This window comes from Pelophylax lessonae, assembly GCF_965119305.1.
Source record: "Pelophylax lessonae genome assembly, chromosome: 1".
Classification (NCBI taxonomy): domain Eukaryota; kingdom Metazoa; phylum Chordata; class Amphibia; order Anura; family Ranidae; genus Pelophylax; species Pelophylax lessonae.
This window is the reverse complement of record NC_138768.1, coordinates 779826689-779848390: the sequence shown is the minus strand read 5'-3', so window position 1 is coordinate 779848390 and position 21702 is coordinate 779826689. Positions and strand designations below refer to the sequence as shown.

The 21702-nt window shown below is 40.6% G+C and overlaps 1 protein-coding gene across 3 annotated transcripts in view; it reads left to right on the top strand.

Moving 5' to 3' along the window:
- Positions 1–21702, top strand: part of SLIT2 (slit guidance ligand 2) — a 415524-nt gene that overhangs the window by 10560 nt on the left and 383262 nt on the right. For all 3 annotated transcript variants that reach the window (XM_082243064.1, XM_082243065.1, XM_082243066.1), the window contains exon 4: positions 5450–5521. In XM_082243064.1, coding sequence (XP_082099190.1) covers positions 5450–5521 — 72 coding nt within the window. The remainder of the gene's footprint in view (positions 1–5449; positions 5522–21702) is intronic.

Genomic DNA, 21702 nt, shown 5'->3' with positions numbered 1-21702 from the left:
CATTAAAGCGGTAGTAAACCGCTGGAAAAAAAAAACGAAAAAAAACTTTACAAGACAAAAGACGAACCCCCTACAGTGGCGCCGGTCACTGCTGAGGGAGCTGACATGTTTCCTCTGCATTTCTTCCGGGCTCCGGTGCTCTGAGTGGCCTGAGCTGCAATGACATCACTCGCACGCATGCGTGTGGGAGCTCTCCGTTCCTGCAAGGAGCTCTAAAGTTCTGGCACGATATTCCGGACTGATGTTAGCGGCTGCATGCAGGGCGAATATCTCCTAAACATAATAATTTTACCTACAGGTAAGCCTTATTATATGCTTACCTGTAGGTATAAATCACCAAGCGGGGTATACAACAGCTTTAAATGTTTTTCTATCAGAAAGTGCAAGCTCTTCCTGTTACATTTTACACAAGTTGTAGAACTGCCCGTTCTTCCTGTTACATTTTACATAAGTTGTGGAACTGCAACCTACAGGTACATCAAAAATAAAGGTAGAGTGATCAAAAGTAAAAATGTTAGGATATGATTCAGGCTATTAAATGAAAACTAATACCTTATTGGTTGTTGATGGTACCACTGACAGAGGTCTGTTCCTTCAATGTTTATAAATAAGGTCCAGTGTAAAATGTAGCATTATATTTTTATGTGTGAACTACAAGCTACAACCTATCCTGAAAGCCTGAGATTTTAAACTGATCTCTGATATACTAGGATTTCAGTTAGTGCTTTAAGCCATTGCATCTTTGCTGAAATAGTATATCTTTATTGGCAGTTCTCTGGTAGTCAACCTTTTTTTTTTTTCATACTTCACAGTTTATAAGGCAGGCCTGTTGTCAGGAAATTAGAGTTTCTGAGCGTGCACTGTCCTGGTTGATACACGGCCTATCTCCCGCTGTTCGTTATTGTGCTGTTCAGCGTTAAGCTCCCAGAGCTTTTTCATGTGTTTCGCACATAGGCAGGTCAGTCAGATGAAGTGGCCTGGACAATGTCTGCCAGCTAGTTCTACTTGTAGGCTTCCCTCATAAGTGTCTTTATTACTTGATAGGCCCAAGTGTTTGGCCCATCTGTTTTTTTCCACAGCAACCTGTGGAGTTCCAGCTGTTTGTGAGGTAAAATGATTTGACGTTGGGTGATTTATGTGCAGTCCTACATTTCGTATCATTTTCTTCTGAATTTGCAATGCTTTATTTTTTTAATTCGTTGTTTTTAAAACTTAAACATCCAACTATAAAGTTCAGTGCAACCTTTAATTACTACATTGGTTACAACCATTTTGTATACTGTCAAAATGGCTGCCAAGATGGTTATCAATTTACGTTGTATTCTGTTAATAGGCATTTTGTAGGGAGCAGTAGCTCATAGTAGCCAATCCGAATGTTTGTTTTTTACTGATATGACTGTTGTAACTGGGAGTTTGGTTGCTGTTGGTCAATATACTTTGGCACCTCTCATTGATCTTTGCATTTGTTTTTTTGACTAAGCTTACATGTGTTACATTTGATGGATATAACAGGCATTGCTGCTGTCTGCGTGCATTCTTCTATCAGTATGTCCCAGCCTCTTTCAATTGACTATAGCCTCAGTCCACAAAGCTACCGCACCAGGATAAGTATACATCTTTTTGAAAAAGTTTGTTTTTTTAAGAAAAAGTTTGTTTTTTTAAGAAAACGTTCATTTTTTTTAAGCTGAATTTTAGGAAAAGGAAAAGTCCTCTCTTGGGTTTTAACCCTATGATGAAATAAAGCCTTTATATATTTTTAAGATGCTACGTCGGCTATGTGCCGACCCTGTTGGACTTTCCCCTGCAGTGGGGCTGTGCTCGCACTGCAAGGGTTATCTGTTAATTTATGTCTATGGACCAGGTACAGCAGTTGTACTTACCTGATTCTCCCTGCAGCCTCTTCTCCCCTATGCTCTGACATTCTAAGGCCCTCTGGGGTCATCCAGACTGATGTAGGGACTATAGCTGTGCATTGGACATGAGGACAAGAGAAACAATCCGCTGTCGAAGTGTAGGCAGGGGCAGTTTGCTGGGGGAGCAGTTAGGTAAGCATTAGTGCTTTTCCCATTCCTTATACAGAAGCAAGCTGAAAACTATTGCAGGGAGGATGAAGCCCTTGCAGCGAGGATGAAGCCCTACTGCAAGTGAGGAGTTTTCATGTTCCTGGAGTTGGGCTTTAAGCTGAATCCAGTGAGATTTGAAAATTACAGGTACATGGCTAAATTAGAGAGTCTTTATATTTAAATCATTTTGAATTGAGCCCTATGTGTAGAAATGTTTAATAAAGAGTCATGTGATAACTAACTCCCACTACTAGCAGGGTTGTAAAAGGTGATATTGTGGGAAAATGATGAAAGTTCAGACCACAAAGCATATATCTCATTTTAGGAACATATTTAAAAAAAAATTGTTTAGACTCCAGTCTACAATTTGACCAAATCCATATAAATCTTCCTATCCATTCTTTTTTTTAGAAGCTCTAATTCTTTTTAACTTTGATCAATGTTTGTCACTGGAATTCTCATAATATTCATGCTTTGATTGCCCAAGTGTTCATGTTGAGCGAGTGAAGGAGGCAAGAGTGGGTACAAGTGTCTGGCACGGATCCATTTTGAAGGGAACAAATAGGAAAAGATTTTTTAAAAAGTTTGCTCACTATTTCAACCGGGATGTTTGTTGTATATGGACATGAAATCAACTGGACTGGAAAATAAACATGTCGCTTCTATGGCCAGTGATTTTAGAATTTGCACTGATTTGCATTTGATTCAGTCTGAAGCAGACTGTCTGCTCATTTTTGATTCACTTGCATGCAGGCTTCATTTTACAAGCTGGATTATATCACTCTCTAGTACCATGCAGCATAGTGGGGTCGCCATTCTTTTGTTGAGATGTCTGCTCAGATCTGTTTAAGAAGTCTCTGTCTGAGAATTGTGAAGTAGGAGGACAGAAGATTTTGGTCTTTTTGAACACGGACCAAGTTCTATATGAACAGTTCTTTTATAATCGTTCCCAGCTGTTGGCCAAGAGTAAATATTTCATATTTGTGAGGAAAAGTCGAAAGAATCCCTTTTGTTTACAACTGCCAAGTCCATCTGATGGAGGTACATTGTTATCTGACAACCAATTCATCTCCTTGGACCCTGGAATTTCGAAGCATTTCTAAGGCAACCTGCAGATACATTGCAAATATAGTTTCTTTCATGAGCTGACCAAACAAGGGACATCGAGAAGAGACCTAGTTGTTATTCCCTAGTGAAAGGACAAGCCTCTCAACTTTTTCCATGAGCAAATTATGACTGAATGTAGTGAACAATAGCCCATGGTAGGATTTTTCTCACTACAAATCATTTTGTAAATCTAATAAAGTTAATCTGCATGGAGAGTCTAAGGGCTCTGTTTATTAAAACTGGATAAAGGAAAACCGATGCCAATGGTAACCAATCTGATGCATTGAATAATGATATCATCTGGTTGGTCACTATAGGCTACATTTACAATTTTTTTTTTTCTCACTTGTGTAACACTGTGGAATAAAGTAAATGGTAAGCAGAAAACAGTGCTGTGTTGTGATAAATAGAGGCATTTGTACACAGCCAGTTAGTAGAATTTTTTTAATGACGCCCGATAGTTTATGTTCTAAAGTAATTCTTCTCTTATATTCAACAGACAAGTGACTCATTAGTTTAACGAAAATAGTATTCTAATGTTATTTCCAAGATCTCACAATTGTAAAAACAACCATGTTTTTACCATAATGTAAAAGAAGAAAACCTAGATAAATACTGTAAAACATACTGGCACCCAATTCAGCTATGTTTTTTAAATGCTAGTAATCCATTAGGCTACCATACTAGTTATAATTATTTGCACAGGAACCTTTGTCTTCTCAGCACAAACAATTGACCCACACTCGTTGATACAAATGCCCCTTCTGGTGGGCCTCTTGAACGTGGCAACCAGGTAATGGGTAAACCTGGTTGCTATGCATTGGTGTAGCATTCAAACAATTGTCTGATCATGACGCTTACATTCCCACCGATAGTTTCAGTGTCAGAGTCAAAGTTTGGTTACTTTAAGTTTTTAGTGAGTTCTGGTACACTTTAAAGTCTGAAGAAATAAAATGTGGCCAGCAGCATACCTCCCATACATCTCTCCGTGTACACTGGAAAGTCCCACAGTTCAGGTTATTTCGATCCTGCTGGGGTTCTTATGCTTATTGTTCCACTTCTGACCATCTCCAGATCTACATTGGCTAGACCCTTCTACTGCTTCTGTGGGTTGTTGCTTTCAATGTATCGCCGGAATGCCGCACTAGCTAAATTAAATGTTTAACCCAATAACATCAATCAGAGAAGCTCTTTAACATTTGCAGCATATAGGACAATATGCCATGGAGACTAGTAGAACTCCTTGTGTGGACATTAATTTGAAATGATGGTGAGAAAGTCTTTGCAGACCTTTTCACAAATTCCCAGCCAGTAGGGCTGTTTATTTTTCCCATGTCTATTTTTGTATGTATCCTTCCCTGACGGCACTTACTTGTTGCTCCTTACAGTCTAAAATGGATTGCGATAAAACACTTTCCTAGTGCAACCTAATTTTTCCTATTTCTCAATTTTGCTTCTTTTTTTGCCTTTCTGCTCCATACTTTACCTCTGAGTTTAGCTGGAGGCTGGATTCCATTCTCACATTCCTCACATTTTTTAGGATGCATTGTTCTCTGACTGTATAGTTGACTAATAATTCATATATCTGCTATAAAGCCTTTTCACGATAGGGTGCATCTTGAATAGGAAGTGGATTAGCTGATTACACAGAAATATCCACAACGGTCTTTTTTGTTTTGCTTCAACCTTTTCACACTCCTTCTGTCTTTGTCCCTTCATGGTCTTAATACTTTTGTACATGAATAACCAAAAGCCCTTGTATATAGGTTGTCAACAATCAGTTAATCTACTTATATGTGAAAGTCAGAAGGTCCAGCTGTACAATCTTTCTATGGAATGATCATGGCATAAATGCGAACAGTTGCATCAGCTGACCATATAGTTTCATGATCTGTATGTATGTAGACCCCCACAGCACTGACTTTGTAGGGAATAAGAATATTTGGCTGGAAAATGGCTGAAGAATTCTTCTCCAAGATCAGTCGACTTAAGGTTTCTATACAGACAGGGGTAGGTCAAAGTCAAACCGCTGTTGCTTTAATTGACCGACCACTCTTGTCTGGTTTAGGCACGAATGCAAAGAGATGCTGACCACAGACTTTAGTGATATTAAATTACTTTTGTATTGCAAAAGTATTTATTTTTTGTCACAATAAGAACTTTATCTTTTAAACATTATTTTGGACTTTTGACCCACTTTGGTTTTTATTTTATTTTCTACACTTTTATGGAGTCAGTTGCATCAGCTTCTAATAATTTGTTTATTTGTTTTGTTTCAGACGTTTGAATCGAAATAATCTTCAGGTGTTCCCGGAATTACTTTTCCTTGGGACTCCGAAGCTCTACAGACTGTAAGTACAAAAGGACATTGCATTTTGTGGCTTGTCACTGTATTAAGCATAGTATGACTAGTTAGTGTAATCGCTTGTTTGTTGTTTTTTTACTTCAAGAATTTGTTGTGCTAATGTTATGCACATTGAATTTTAAAAGGAAGGCATTACTTTTTGAGACAGAAGTATGAATTATCCTTTTAAAGCTAACAAATGGTTTATCCATATTGAAGGTGTTGTAGACAAAATTGTCTTTGCCAAATAGTGTTTTTTACTGGCCTCATTCAAAAATAAATGCATTCACAAAATCTATATCACTATTTGATCTTGTTCTCTCTGTTTTTGGCCACTGCTAACTAGTTTTTAATATTTGAAAAATCGGAGGCCATTTTGAATCTCACCAATTTGTTTACCATAAATAAATATTTTGAAAATGCAGACTCCAAAAGTGCTGCTAAGAGGATAGAAAATAATGCTTTTAAAAGCAATACATATACATGAATATAAGGAAATAGGAGTTTTTATGCCCCAGTTCCATGATTTTAATGTTCAAGAATTTTATTGGATTTTTTAATTTATTAGGGCAATGTGCACTAACTCACAGCAACCAGACCAAATTTTTCTCTGGCCTGACTACTGATTCAAGAAAAGCCAACAGTTGCTATCAATTACAGCACCCTTCTCAGTATCACTTTGCACTTACTTTGACTTGTTTTGTTTTAGTCCTTTAGGTTATGTGTTAGTTTCTGTAAAAAGAAATAAAACTATCTGAAAAATTAATTTGGCGCTCAGGCTCACATGGGATGATGCGACATGTGATTTGTGAAACCCCAAGTTGGATGACATGTGAAATTCAATGTTTCCCTATGAGAGCCATCTTAACTGATACTACACAACTCTGTCTGAATTTAGAATAGGTTCCTGCACTACTTTGGTCAGACTTTGATACGACTTCAATGCCACAGAGTGTAAAAAGTCACATCAAAGTCAGACTTTAAAGTTGCACTAAAAGTCGCAGAACTTTGGAGTCGGGCTCGTACGAACCGAGCCTTAATGTTTAAGAATGCATGATGCATTTGTAACATGAAATACTTAAAAACTATTATATACCACATATTTTTATATATATGGTATAGAGTTGCACCTTACAATTAATAAGTGCACTTTTAGACTAGATTGGCCTCTACTTCCCATGCTGAGTTGTCAATAGATTATATTTACCTGATCTTAGCGTCACTGACATCTATCCTATGCTGTCTTGCTTTAAATCCATCTCATTCCTGCATTATGCCTGTACGACCCAAACCTGGCTCATCTGCAGCCTGCCAAGTTGGCAAAGTGGCAGGTCTTCCTCTGAAGTCTCAGACCACCTTTTAGGTGATGAAAGCCAGAAGCTAAATACAGAAGTAATATTGTTTATTGTTTAACTAAATATACTTTAGTTACAAGCTTTGAAGAATATTCTCGGCACCATTGCTATAATGCAATACACACAGTACCTGTTGGAGACAATCATTCTTGAGGTGTATTCATCAGACATGGTGTAGTATAGGAACGAATAGGCAGACATCAACTATTGAACATTGTGCTACACAAGATCGAGGTATTGCGTTGACAGTAAAAAATGGAGGAAAGGAAATTTATATTAGTTGCTCATAGTAAACAAACAATGGCAATCTAGTTGTTTGATACAGTCAACATGTTTGATGTTTTTTTTTTTTTTTTTATGTATTTTTTTTTCATATTTGATTTGCAGCCTTGTTCAGTACAGAGCAGTCAGATTACAACTGGTTGCTGTGGACCACAACGTTAAAAAATTACAGCTCTTTATTGAATAAGGCCTCTTTTTGTCTCTTACTGATACTGGTAGGCCAATAGGTCTCCCAGATGTCTGATGCCATACATGTATTCTCTAAGATATTCAGATGATGATGCTATAAAAACAACTGAATACATAATTATTATTTTTTGTTACTCCGAGAGGTGAAATACTTGTGTTGCTGCAAAGTTTTCATTTTCTTTTGGCTTATTATTCTTTGTAGGATATCTCTTCTTCTCTTTAGTGACAGTTTTTTTTAATAAAAACGAGGAACAGACAAGTTACTTTTATAGGTGTCTTTTATATAAGGTTTTTACTTGTATTTTATAGCTGTGTGAGGTTATTACAGATAATGATTCTATTCAGAATATTTTTTCCTTTATTACATTTTATATGCCTTTTTTATTTTTTTTTTATTTCTCCTTGTTTGCATGCAGGATGAGCTGTCTAGTTACAAGGGCAGTATAAACTATAGCTCCACAAGGGGTGCTTAAAATGGTCACCTTTTATTCCCATGGTTTATATCTTCAAAAAGCAGTTGCTGCAAACTGTACTTGTGATCCTAACAGTGTTAGGTGTCACTTGCATTAATGTTCGGAGATGCACAATGACCAGAATTCAAATCTATATAGTGAAAGCTCTTTGAAAAGACTCTATAGTAACAGACAAACAACATTTTTTTAACGTTTTAGATAGAGTGGAGAAGGATTAGAACACCTGTCATGTTTTGTGTCTGTGTATGGGAGGGAGCTTCATCATTTCTATTTGCCCTGTTTGTTTGCCATCATCATCCAAAGTAAAAGAAAATCCTAAATTTTGGGTTGACACCCGAACAGTATTAGACGGAAAATCTTCCAATGGGCACATTAGTCCTGGTTACCCTGCTGACACCCCAGGATTCCCTCACTTTGAAGGGATTTCCTCTCCCTTCCTGTTTTGTTATGGGATAGGAAATAAAGGAAATTCTCCCCTGTTGTACACAGATGGCAAAAAAAGTTTTGCCTTTGGTTCTACTTTAAAGGGTAACTCCACTTTCGTAGGGAAAAAAATTAATAGTAAATAAAGAGAAAAAAATATAGCGAATACAATTGCGACTGAAGTCATATTGTAATTGAATGTTATTAAAAATGACCTTTCCTTTTCAATCTGCGGCTCTTGTAACTTTCTGCAAATGCAATGCAATATGGCTACCTGGAGCTGTTCTGTACACAGAATGTGTACTGACCACAGCCCAGAAACATAATTTCTTGCTTGTGTGATTGGCTCACCAATTTTCCTAGAAGTTTGCCTAAGATACAAGTCAGATTTCTGGCATCCCCTGCAACAAATATGTCATTTTTGGTGAGTTCCTCCCAATAGGAACATGTCTAAAGGGATGTAGGCACAGCAGCTTTTCTCATTAGAGCCCTGCAGCTGCCACAGCTGTTTGATAATTATGAAACCACTCTTATTAGACCCACTCAGCACAGAGGCACAGAAGCACCAAACAGCGATTTCTTCTTAATAACAAAAGGTAGGACTCTGCAACAAAGTTTGTTAAAGTCTTTGCAATATACAGAGATCACCCAGAGGGGAATTTTTTTTTTCTCAACAAAAGTGGAGTTATGCTTTAAATGAATATCCACCAAGTACTGGTTGGGTGCTTGATGACTTAGTCCCCATTCACACTAGCGCGACTTGTCAGGCGACTTGGTCGCCTGACAAGTCGCGGTGGGTCACCTGCCATTGATTAGCACAGGACCCGTTCTAATAGGAGCGACACAAGTCGCTCCGACTTAGAAAAAGGGTCCTGTACTACTTTGGGGCGACCTGGAGGCGACTTGCATTGACTTCAATGATATGAAGTCCGTGCATGTCGCGCCGAGGTCGCGGTCACAGGTCACCCCAGCAAGTCGTGTCGCCCCTGTGTGAATGGGCTTTTAATCTATGGCGATTTCTTTGACAGATGGGTGACTGCAGAAGGACATTGGTGGGGGTAAAACCTCACCAGGCTAGAACTTCGCATTGGTTTCATGAATGTACTGTAGGTATTATTTATATAAACTCATTTGCCACAATGCAAAGGTTGGGAATTGAAGATCTTTTAGAAATGATACAAAAAATGTCATCATTCGCTAAGTGTTCATAACAGGTGTGCCTCCATTTAAACATCATCTTAAATCTCTGTAAATATTCTTTATAGTGTTTTGTCAGCTCTTATTTTTAAGATGATTGACCTCCCCATAAAAAATGAACTGAATTCTTTTCTAGCATTGTAATAATATCTGAGTGATGAGCTCATATTAGATAAATTCATTTTTTAATCCCCCACGTCTTTTCCTCGATTCTTATCTGCATTCCTCGCCGGGACAATTGAAGATCTAGGACAAAGGTTAGCATTCAGCAATGCTGTTAGAACAGGTATATTGGAACAAAGTTTGGATGCAGTTTTAAGCAAGTCCAGTGATGTTAAGCCTATGAACAAGGCACTACATGTAGAACTTTTAACCAACGGATACATGTATGGTAAATGTCAAGCAGACAGTATTGCTGTGTCAAAAGTTTTGGACCATTTTTTTTAGGCTCGCTCTCACAGGCTTCTGTAACTGCACTTTTCACTTTTTCAGCATTACTGCGTTCTCTTGTTCTGGTTCAAGAGTCAAGATCAATCTGTTAATGAGACCTTTGTTCCTCATCTAAGATATGACCGTTCTAAGGGTAGCCATAGACATGTGATGGTGGCCTTCAAAGCCAGATTTGCAACAACTGTAGGCAAACCGCTTTTGACACCTAAAGAAACACCATAGGATCATCTTTTGCAAAGACCATTTAATTATTTTTGCTGGTTCTAACCTGGCTTAGGATATTGTAAAAATGAAAAATTAATTTTTGTGACATGTATTATTACAAATGAATAAAAAATAGATATCTATACAAGTAATATGTTGTCCCTTTGCCTCTGCAGCCTATAGGCACCGGCCTATGGTCCTTCAAGCTAGATCCAGCTTTGCAGCTGTTCCCTAAACATGTGAATCTGAAAATGACAGGGACAGTGTACCCTTTATGAACAGCAGCAGTCCAGTTGATATTGCTAAAGGTCCTTTCACACGGGCCGTCCTTATGTCCGTTTTTCATCCCATTTTTTGTGCGGATGAAAAACGGACATAATGCATGTCAATGGGATTGCGGATGTCAGCGGATGACCATCCGCTGACATCCGATTTGCGTCCTTTTCTATCAGTTCTGTTTTTTGTAAGAGAACCCTATTTTTCTTCCGTTAAAAAAAAAAAAACAGAACGGACGCAAAAATAGATGTCAGTGGTGTCATCCGCTGACCTCCGCAATCCCATTGACATACATTATCTCCGTTTATCATCAAACGGATGGGATGATAAACGGACATACGGACCGGATGACACAAATGTCATCCGTGTCCGTAAAAAGAAGAAAAAAAGTGCCGAAGCGGATCAAAAAATGGTCTGCCCCGTGTGAAAGGACCCTTACACATAGCGTGGGTTTTTTTATATTATATTGTTCCCTAAACGTGTTGTATTACGGCACCCCTAGGTGCTGATATTTTCTCATTGAGATAAGTGCATTGCCTTAGAAAATGTATTCTAAAAACAAAATTGCTTTCTCGCCACGATGGGATGGCTGGACAGGTCATAGTGTGTCCGTAGACGTGCAGTTGTTTTTTATATGATAGTTACTGGAAGGATTGCACGATCACCTTTTCATTTTTTATTATTCCTTTCCACATTGGTATAAAAAATTTGCGTGCATAACCTTAAAACCTATTGCATCCTGTTAAAAAAAATAAAATAAAATAATTAGGAGGGAGATAATTGAATCCACTATAGTTATGCCAGTGGAATCAAATACCCAATCTGGTCAAGCAGTTGGATCGTCTGATGTGGGGCTAGCTTGGAAGGAAGTCCAGCATCTAGAAAACCTTGATGTTGGTGTGAAAAACTCCCTGAATAATTGGCTTCCAATGTGCTGACATCAGGTGTGGCTAGAAGCTCATATTGTGTTTCATAATGCTTTTCAGTGTTGTATGCGAGAGCACATTAAAGGGGGATTTGGTGTGTAAAGAGGGCACAGCACCATGGCATCTGCAGTGTTAGATTTCACCTGCCCAAGGCTTATTGCTGATCAGACCATAAAATGAATACCTACTAAAAGCACATCCATGCTTTTAGAAATGCATTAACTCTTTTGAAAAGATGGCAGAATCGATGACTTATTACACGCCACACAAAACATCTCTTAAGAGGGAAACTGTAGCGATTACAAGAGTCCATATAAAGTGCACTCTTTGCTGAAAGACCACATGGACCCGGACTGACGCTGATGGATTTGTACGATGTGCTCGGTCTGATGGGCATTTTACACATGTCAGACAAGTGTATAGTTTACATTTCAATTGAAAATACACAATACACACTCTGTCCAGATCTTTAAATCAATGTACATTTCCGGCAGAAAACCCTCCTCGGATTAGGCAGATCACTTCTATATAAAGTGAACAAGGCTGTGTGTAAAACTCAAATCCAGGCAGATCGAAAAGATACAATTTATGCAGCTCTGTGTTCATTAAAGCGGTAGTAAAGCCCGCTTTGTGATTTTTACCTATAAGTCTATAAGGCGGCTTACCTGAAGGTAAATTGTATCTCTCCTAAACAGGCACCGTTAAGGAGAAATTCACCCTGGATCCAGCCAGTGACATCACTGGCGCATGCGCTCTGACAGCCTGTTCACACTACCACGACCAGAAAGTCGCCCCATGAAGGAGCGACTTTTTAGCGTGACTTTGAAGAGACTTGTTTAGAGACTTGGAAGAGATTTGTGCACTACTTTGAAGAGACTTAAATGATAGGTGACTTTGTCTGTGGGGACTGCCTGGCTAATCTCTTTCTTCTTCCTGGAAAGTCTGATAACAAGTCGCTTGAAAATAGATAAGGATCTGACTTAGAGGCGACTCCCATTGAAGTCTATGTGCACAAGTCGGATAGAGGTCGCCTAGAAGTAGTACAGGAACCTTTCAGAAGTCGGAGCGACTTCAGTAGTGCATATTAAAACAGGTTTTCATTCATTTACATTGAATTTGTAATGACAAGCGACTTGGGGCGACTTGAGGGCACACAAGTCGTGTCCCAAGTCGGAGTAGTGTGAACCGGCTCTGAAGGTCTGGCATACCGTGCTGGACCTTCAGAGCTTCGTGCCGGAACCGAGGGCTCCCGCACTCACAGCACCGGAGCCCATGAACCTGGTCAGCCCTCTCCGCAGTGACAGAGAGCTGCTGGAGGGCTTCATTCCAAGGTAAGGATTTCATAATGTGCTAGTATGCAATGCAAACTAGCACATTATGTAATTGCCTTACAGGTGTGTTTTTTTTTTTTTTTTTTCACTTCGGCAGTTTACTATCACTCTCATACATCCTTAAAGGCTCATACACACTTGACCAAAATCGGACGAAATATCCTCCGATTTGTCTGTCTCATGCTCAGCGGTCATAACCGTTTTTAGTTGACAGTGCATAATGTTCATGAAATGTCTCGTCCGATTTTTATTTTTTTTTTTGGGACATTTGTTCCTAGACTTCCGGGTCGTCGGCAACTTCAGATCATGCGTGGTCTTTCGTATCCGATTTTTCGTGGACGTACTGCATTCACATTAAACGAAAATTGGTCGTCAGGGGACGGGCGATAAAAATTTTGGTGTTAGTCCCTCCGTTTTTTTTTCGTTGAAAATGTCGGCATCGGCTGCTGAAAGTTGTTTACACACTAGTCGAAAACGATTTTACCTCGGACGGGAATTTTCGGGCAGATTTTCTACTAGTGTGTACCCCGCTTAAGCCTCGTACACATGATTAGATTATCGGACAAATTTTCCTATATGGAAAGTGAAGAGGGTACTTTCATACGAAAATTCCCGTACGACAGAATTCAACTTCAGAAGTAATGTCATGTGTTGAATTGTTTTGTATGTATTCTAGTTTCCGAGCATGCCTAGTCTTGCTCTTATGATTTTTTTCGGACGAAAACTGTACAAATTAAGTGAAAATCGAACGTTGTGTTCACGTACGATAAAAATGTTATAGCCTGCACATCCAGTTTTTGTCGTCAGGTGCGACTTTAAAGACATCTGTACAGCTTGTTGCACCTGACTTCGCCAAAAGTAGTGCATGTACTACTTTTTAAATCGATGCGGCACCGCAAAGTCAGCGTCACACTGATTTAACCACTCCTGGACTGGAAGTTTTTACCCCCTAAATGACCAGGCCATTTTTTTGCGTTACTTTTACTGACAATTGCACGGTCATGCGACGCTGTACCCAAGAAAAAAATCATTGTCCTTTTCTGTCCACAAATAGAGCTTTCTTTTGGTAGTATTTGATCACCTCTGCAGTTTTTATTTTTTGCGCTAAAAACAGAGTGACAATTCTAAAAAAAAAAAAAAAACTGTTTTTTTTGCTATAAAACATACCCAATAAAAAATCCAAATTTTTTCATTTTAGGCCAATTTGTATTCCTAAAAATCCCAATGAGTGTATTTGGATTGGTTTGCGCAAAAGGTAACAGGTCTACAAACTAGGGGATAGATTTATGGCTTTTTTATTGTTTTAATTTTTTTTACTAGTAATGGCGGCAAGCAGCGATTTTTAGCGGGACTGTAACATTGCGGCGAACAGATCGGACACCGGACTGACCCTTTTGACGGCATCAGTGATATTACTACAGTAATCAGTGCAAAAAATATGCACTGTTACTGTACTAATGACAAGGGCAGGGAAGGGGTTAACACCAGGGGCGATCAAAGGATTATGTGTGCTCCTAGGGGGTGCTTTCTAATTGTGTGGGGGATGGACTCACTGGGTGAACACAGAGACCTGTGTTCCTGAATAGCAGGAACGCAGTATCCCTGTGTTCATCTCTGACAGAACAGCGGTCTGCCTTGTTTACATAGTCAGATGGCCGTTCTGTCTCTATGGGGAGCGATCACGGGTGGCCGACGGACATCGCGTCCTCCGGAACCGCTGATTGGTTCCCCCTCTTGCGATTGCACGAAACAACGTAAAGGTACGTTGTTTTGCGCAATAGAGCCGACCTGCTGCAGTAAAACTATGGTGGCTGGTCGGCAAATGGTTAAACAGTGCGATTTGCGGGCAATAGGCTGCAACTTGGCATGAGATTTGACCTGTTGTTTAGCATTCATGTTATGCTGTCACAAGCAAATATGAACATAGATGCTCTTTGTAATGTTCCACCTGCTTTTAAGATAAATAATAAAGAATGCATTTTTTAAAAAGCAGCAAGATGTCAGATTTCAATGAACAGCAGCCAATGAATTGTATTGTCACCATTTAAGAATCTGTAGAATAAAACAAGGTACATATTTGTTTTGCTGTGAAAAGTCTTGTGATCCTTCCTTGCAGCTCCCTCCTCCTGTTCCCTTTCATACAGGGATGGGGGCAAAGGGGCAGTTAAAACAGGTAGTTGATCTGTGTTTTTACCACCCTGACTGCACACCTAACGCATACCTTGGCAGCCAAGGGGTGGTACACATGCCATGGTGACAGCAAATTTACCTCGACTTGAAGTCAATGGGAATGTGCCTCAACCATAACCCAAACGCTTGCTTTGTAGTTGCAATCTGTGTCGGCACAAGGTCATCTCAAGCCCATGGCCAACATGCCAAACTGCCTTACCCCCCGACCCCCCCCACAAGATTTAAGAGCATTTTGTGTGAGCAAACTAATCTGCATGCTTACCCCCTAAACTTAAATTCCCCCTCCTCCCAGAACAGATCCACCCCTTGCTGAAATCCCCCCATCTCAGCACAGATCATTGCCCCAAATCTCCCGGAAATCCCCCCCCCCAAAAAAAAAAAATCACCACTCATAGCACAAATTCTCTACCTCTAAAATGTCCTCTCCTAGTATACATCTTCTCCCACCCCACTCCAAACTCCCCCCCCCCCCCAGCACAAATTGCCCCCAAATCCCCTTACCTAGCACAAATCTTCTTCCCACATGCCCCTCCCAATACAATACAATACAAGTGCCCTAAATCGCTATTCTCTGCACCCCCCCCCCCCGTTTCCCTTCCTAGAGGAATACTTACTTCCTGCAGCCCCTCTAATTCTCACTTCTAACACAAATCCCCTCCCCAATCTCCTTGTGCCCCCCCACTCCCACAACTCCACAGTGCCCAGGGCGACCGCCCCTCCTGCCTACCCCTTGTCCCAGCCCTGGTTGCAATGCCGTATTTCAGTACACCATCCTCTTTAGGATTGAAAATAAGTCAAAGAAAAACCACACACATTCAGGAGGCGGTAGGATGACCTTCAGAATGCCTCGAGGCTGCCGCTTTACCACCCTCTGCTGGGGCAATTAAAACTGCAGCCCCTGTAAAAGAGGACTTAGAGCTGGCTCTGCATTTATACAGTATACATCCAGAACTTGCCAGGAACGGCAACAATCAAAGTACACACCAATTGGAAATCTTGTAGTTTAGAAGGATCTCTCATCACCTTGCTGCCCTAGGCACTGGACCACAAGTGCCTTTTGCCAAATAAAGTCCAGAGAGGCAGCCAAGTATGGATTTATTGTGCAGCATATCAGTAGTTCTGGATGTAGAGTTGATAGCAGAGGCATAAAAATAATGTCCTCGCCCACAGTTCCTTAGGAGAAGAATAAATCCCTGTACTTTAGAGTTTGTGAGGAAGTGAGGATTTGTGCCTGCTTCTGTTATAAGAAGGCTACTGCTGTGAAAGACACACAGACCTTCACTGGCAGTAAAAAGAGCCTGTTTCCAGCATTATGTCTGACGGACAGATTTGCATTTCTGACATCCAGATATGAAAAGGAGATCTGTACTGAGAGCAGTATATAGGCTGACCTCCTTCCGAAAATGCTAGTTGACTGGCCATCATGCTGATAAGATGGCTGCAATAATTGAGTCAGTAACGTATAGCAAGTAGGCATCATCCTGCTCTTCTTACCCCTCTAATGTCATGGACTCAGGATATCACCGCCACTGCAACCTCATTAAGAGCCAGACATCTAAGATTTTAGAAGAACAGGTCAGTATTGGCTGCCTATGTACTTCTCTCTGTATAGGTGAGAGTTACTTCCCCTGCTCATGTATATAGTTGACGCAGAGGTAAGGATAATAAAAAGAAAATATGTATTTTTCAAAGAAAGGGTTATTACATATTTTGAATTAAAGTAGTATTAAAGTGATTTGTAAACGATCACCTTGTAAAACAACCCATGACTAAGTCCCGGGTCACACTTGTGCGATGCGGGAAGGCTGCAAATTCGCAGCCTGCTCCCGCATCGCAAACGCACCCCTGGCAGTTCACACTGCCATATGCGATACACAGGGGGTGTCAATGAAATGTTAACGACACCCCCAGTTTGATCGCATATCGCAGTGCGATCTGACAGTTCGCACAGGATCAGATCGTACAAGTGTGAACCACTGTGCGATCCGATCCTGATGCGGCTGAAAAAAAGGGTCATGTGCGACTTTTCTGCGGGTGCAGTGCGAATTTAGCCATACAAAGTGTATGTCTGAATTCGCACTGCACATCTGATTGCATTTAATGAAGGAGCAGTGCGCTCCGATATTACATGCGATTGCCACACTCGCAAGAGTGTGAACCGGCACTAAAGGATTCGTCAACTTGGGTCCTTAAGCACTAGAATAAAGACGCAGACTGCGTGACATGGGTTTAATACTGCCACAGCAGCCAATTTATTAATCAAAGAATAAATAAGATCACATTTACCATAACAATAAGTACAAAATTCAACAATGAACTTCTAACAATGCCCAACAACAAGGGGTCTTTGGGTGTCCTTAAGGCCCAATTTTAACTGTAATCGTCCCATGTCCTCAGCCGCGCCCCAACCAGCTCGAAGACGTTACGACCTCACACATACCTCTCATTTCCCCCCCCCCAGGGGACCTAGCTCCTGGGGGAACGACCACAAACCAAATGAGGAGCGCCATACCCTAGATGGGCCCCCACCCACCATTAGGTAAAATGTAAGTAATCACTGACCCCCCAAAGACCCCCTGACCCACCAATTGCTGTAACAAAATGCGCAACAGACATAATAATGTATTCGTTTTTTATTTTTATAAACTCATTTAGAGTAGAAAACACAAAATGATTCCCCAATCTGTACTCCTCAGCAACCCTTAACATACAGGGCGGGTGGGAGGGAAGTTACCTCTTCTCCTGCATTCTTTGGACTGAACCCAATGCCACCTATCTGCATTGCCCCTAACATTTGCTCCCAGCCCATCCAGCCTTTTTCCTCCAATCAGGTAAGGACTACTCCCTTTGCCACCCCTCTCACCTAGCTGACCCTTCCCTGACCCTGTTCCTTCTTAAGTTATGCCACCCCTTCGTCCATATTCTCCTACGGGCCTCACTTTCAGTTTAAAATAGAAATGAAAGGCAAAATATTTTTGTACAGATATACATAAACATTATGAATACCTTTTTCCCTTTTTTTTATAAGTGTTAGCATTCCCTCTGTTCTCAGCTGCATAGGAGCTGGCGTAGGAGAAGCAGCAGCACACTGAGCTTCCCAGTAAAAGGCTGTGCAGCAGGGGCATGTTAGGACAAGTCTGATCATTGGAGACGAGCATACGGAGTTCCCAGCATAGCTAGAAAACTGACCACAGTGTGTTCTCCTGCGTAGTGTGGTCAGTTTGTAATAGGAAAGCAGAGGGATTGGCCGGAACACCAGAGGTTTCACATAAAGGAAGCAATATAAAGAGAACAGGAGACTTTCATACAAGTACATGGTACAGCAGGCACATATCAGGAATATGAAATGTTGGGGTAACCAACACTTTAAACCCAAAAGAAAACCTTTACTATATTGCAGTTTACCTATATATATATAGTTTTATTTTAGGCTTTTCTTTTTTATTTTCATCTGGTAATCCAACCTGTTGTTTTTCAAAAGAACAAGCTCTCCTGTAAATGTATTTGTTTACAGGGATGAGACCAACCATTTAACACTGAAAGAAGTGCTAACAATGATCAGCTTTTATATTTATAAATTGGTGTATTTTGGTTTTTGTGCTCCACTAGGCAAGACTAAAATTGGGTGCCCCCAACTAAACTTGTCTTACCCTTCCTTCTTGAGTGGGGGGTGAGAAAGAGGGGGGCTCCCCTATCCCCCCTTACTACACCAGGAGACTCTCCCATCCCCACCCCCCAAAAAATGTCCATTCACATACAGAGTGTGTCTCAGCCCTGTCCACGCTCTCTCTCTATTAGCTCACTGCCTTTGACAGCAGCGGGAACCAATAGCGCCCACTGCTGTCTCAGCCAGTGATGGAGAGTCCTGGACAGCCGAGGCTCTCGTGCAACATGGCTGGATCAAGATGGGGCTGAGGGGGGCTGCTGCACACAGAAGGTTTTTTGTCCTGGTGCATAGAATGCATTAAGCTAAAAAGACCTTCTTCCTTTTAGAACCCCTTTAAGATTAGGTTCTCACATGTCCGGCTGCGGTTTGCAGTCCGGAGTCTGATTTTGTTCACTGGTTCAGGTATTAGATGCAATTTTTTACTTGAATTCGCACCTGCATAGGGCCCTTTTCAGAAACTGACCGCGGCCGCCCCGGACTCTATTGAAAGCCAGTCTGATTCTCATGTTTATGTGGTTAAAAACACATTTGATTTGCATATATGTGAACCAAGTATTAAGATGTCTTCCCTTCTTCATTACCATGACATGGTTGGGAGAAGGGGGTTAGCAGTTTACAGAAGATGGGATTGTTTGTGCTTTCAATTCGGCTCATAGGATGAAACAAGGCACTGCGGCTCTGGTAAGATCAATGGGTATTTTCTGTACTTGCCGAAAATGTTCTTAGCCTGAAAACAAAGGCAGCCACCACATCTGAGGATGGTAATCTGCAATATATAGACCTTTTTGTTCTTGGGTTTAGATATCCTTTAAGTTCATTCAACAAAAATCTGTACACAACTTCTAGAAGACGAACAGAAGGGAGACAGTGAAATTCAGGTCTTAGAGTGGGATGGTTAGAAGCAATGTATCGGTGTGTGCCAGAACACCTCAGAAAGTAAAGGAGAGACTGCCTCTCTTATTGTGAACTTCTCTAATGGATGCCGAGTGCAGCTCCACTTCCCCAGCTTCTGTGCATACTAATCATTATTTGACCTCTAGTTGTAAATGAGATGCCAGGTGAAAGGGGCTCCATGCTTGTTTCCTAGCCTAAGAGCAATATGAAAGCAAAAGAGGCTTCAGTGTATATGAATTATGATTAGGCACGGTCGGTTGCCGCCAGCGGTCTACTATACTTTCCCTTTGCTGCCTGCTCCGGTTTCTCTTTGGACAGGCTCACAGAGCACCGCATGGTCAGGTCAAGACGCTCGCATAGAAATAGAAGTACGGTTGCAGCTGTGTTTGTTGGATCTGGAGACCAGTTTAAATAGCATTTCCATTTATCCAGTCCATTAACAGAACTCTGTAAAATAATACCAACTCTGCATAAACTACAGGACAGTGTAATAAAATCACAAGCACTTGTTGACAGATAGGAGGGCGTAAGTAACAGAGAAGCAAAATGGTTTCAGTTTAAATGGGACAGTGGATTTTTTTTCAATAAGTCACTCAGACGTATTTTTATACCTAATTACACAGACCGCTTTGTCCAAATAAATGTATATATGTAAGTATAGCCCTCTCGGAGCAATGTACTTGTGAGCACTCTATCTGAGATTGATTTGATGTTTTGAAATGGAAACTATTGTAATGAAGTTTACAAGCAGCTCTAAAGTTTGTGCTCAATGTTACAAGCGAAGTAATGACAAGTTGAGGACTTGGGGACATACTGCTTCTCTGCCTAAACTGTTCATAACATTGCAAGAGATGTTAAAGTGTATCTAAGCCAAAAACTAAAAATGTAATATATTGCAGATTACTAGTTTTAGTGTGGTAGCTGCATTTTTTAAGCTTCTTTTGCTTTATTTTTACCTGGTCATCCTGCAAAAAACACACTTTCTGTTCTTGGGTGGCTACGTCAATCCTCCACTGTATCTATGGAGAGAGCCATGGTTGTCACCCATGGCTGCTCTCATGATATGGACTTGTACAATATCTGTATCTCTTCATCTCCAATACTTTCGGGGCAGGGCAGTTGGTAGATTACAGAAGATAGCTGGGAAGGAAGAAATTCTTCATTGCAGCTCACAGGAAGTGGCAAGGACACTGCATTTCTGGCAAGATCAACAAGTATTTGCATAAAATGTTCTTAAAGGGATATTAAAGGCTTTTTTTTTTTTTTTTAAAATAATAAACATGTCATACTTACCTGCTCTGTGCAGTGATTTTGCACATAGCAGCCCCAATCCTCCTCTTCTCTGGTTCTCCTATGGTGCGCCTGGCTTCTCCCTTCTTCCTAGTGCCCTCATAGCAAGCTGCTTAGGCCACTGCTCTGTGTGTCCATTCACATATGGAGTGTGGCTCGGCCCCCTCCTGGATCTCTTCTGATTGGCCTGCGGGCTGTGATTCATAGTAGTGGAAGGCAATGGCTACAGCTGCTGTCTCAGCCAATGACGAGGGAGAGACCTGGGAGAGCTAAGGCTCTTGTGCACATCGCTGAATCGGTATCAGGCTCTGATAAGTTTGTTAGGCTGAGGCTGCTGCACACATGCATAGAATGAGTATAATAATAGGTAAAAAACCTTCAGAGTTTACAACCACTTTAACTTGAAAAGAAAAGCTAAAACAAATGCGGTCACATGTAAGTACTGTAAATGCAATATATTGTATTCTTGTTCTTTGGTTTAGTTGTCCTTTAAAATATTAGAAGAAAAGGATGGAGTGTTGTTAGGTTTATATTGATGTTTGTGGTCAGTGTTTACTGTATATAGAATCCAATTTTTAACCACATTTGCTTAGTAGTGATGCTTTAGGATGGCATTCACTCTTAATATTGGGTCATTTGGAATTTGGCAAACATACATTCAGTGGCACCGTCAGCCATCAGGGTACTAAGTTCAGTTCATTTCATCTTCATGTAGACAGCATGTTCTAGTATTTTTGTGGATTGTTTGAGCATAGCATGTTCCTCCCTCAATCCAAACACCCTAAGAGTATCTGGGCATAAAAAGCGCAATTTGAGTGTTTACTCCTTTGTGTGCAGGGACTTCTGTATAGTGAACTATTTGGGGTCCATCATGTGAGCAGAATCGGATTCTTATGTTGGCCATACACACACATAGATTTCTATAAACAAGCTGAACAAGAAAGATCTAATGGAGTCCTCATTCTCAATAATACATATGGATGTTGAAGCTCTAGGTTGAAGCATTGTGTGAGGCTGGCTATACATTATACAATTTTCTTG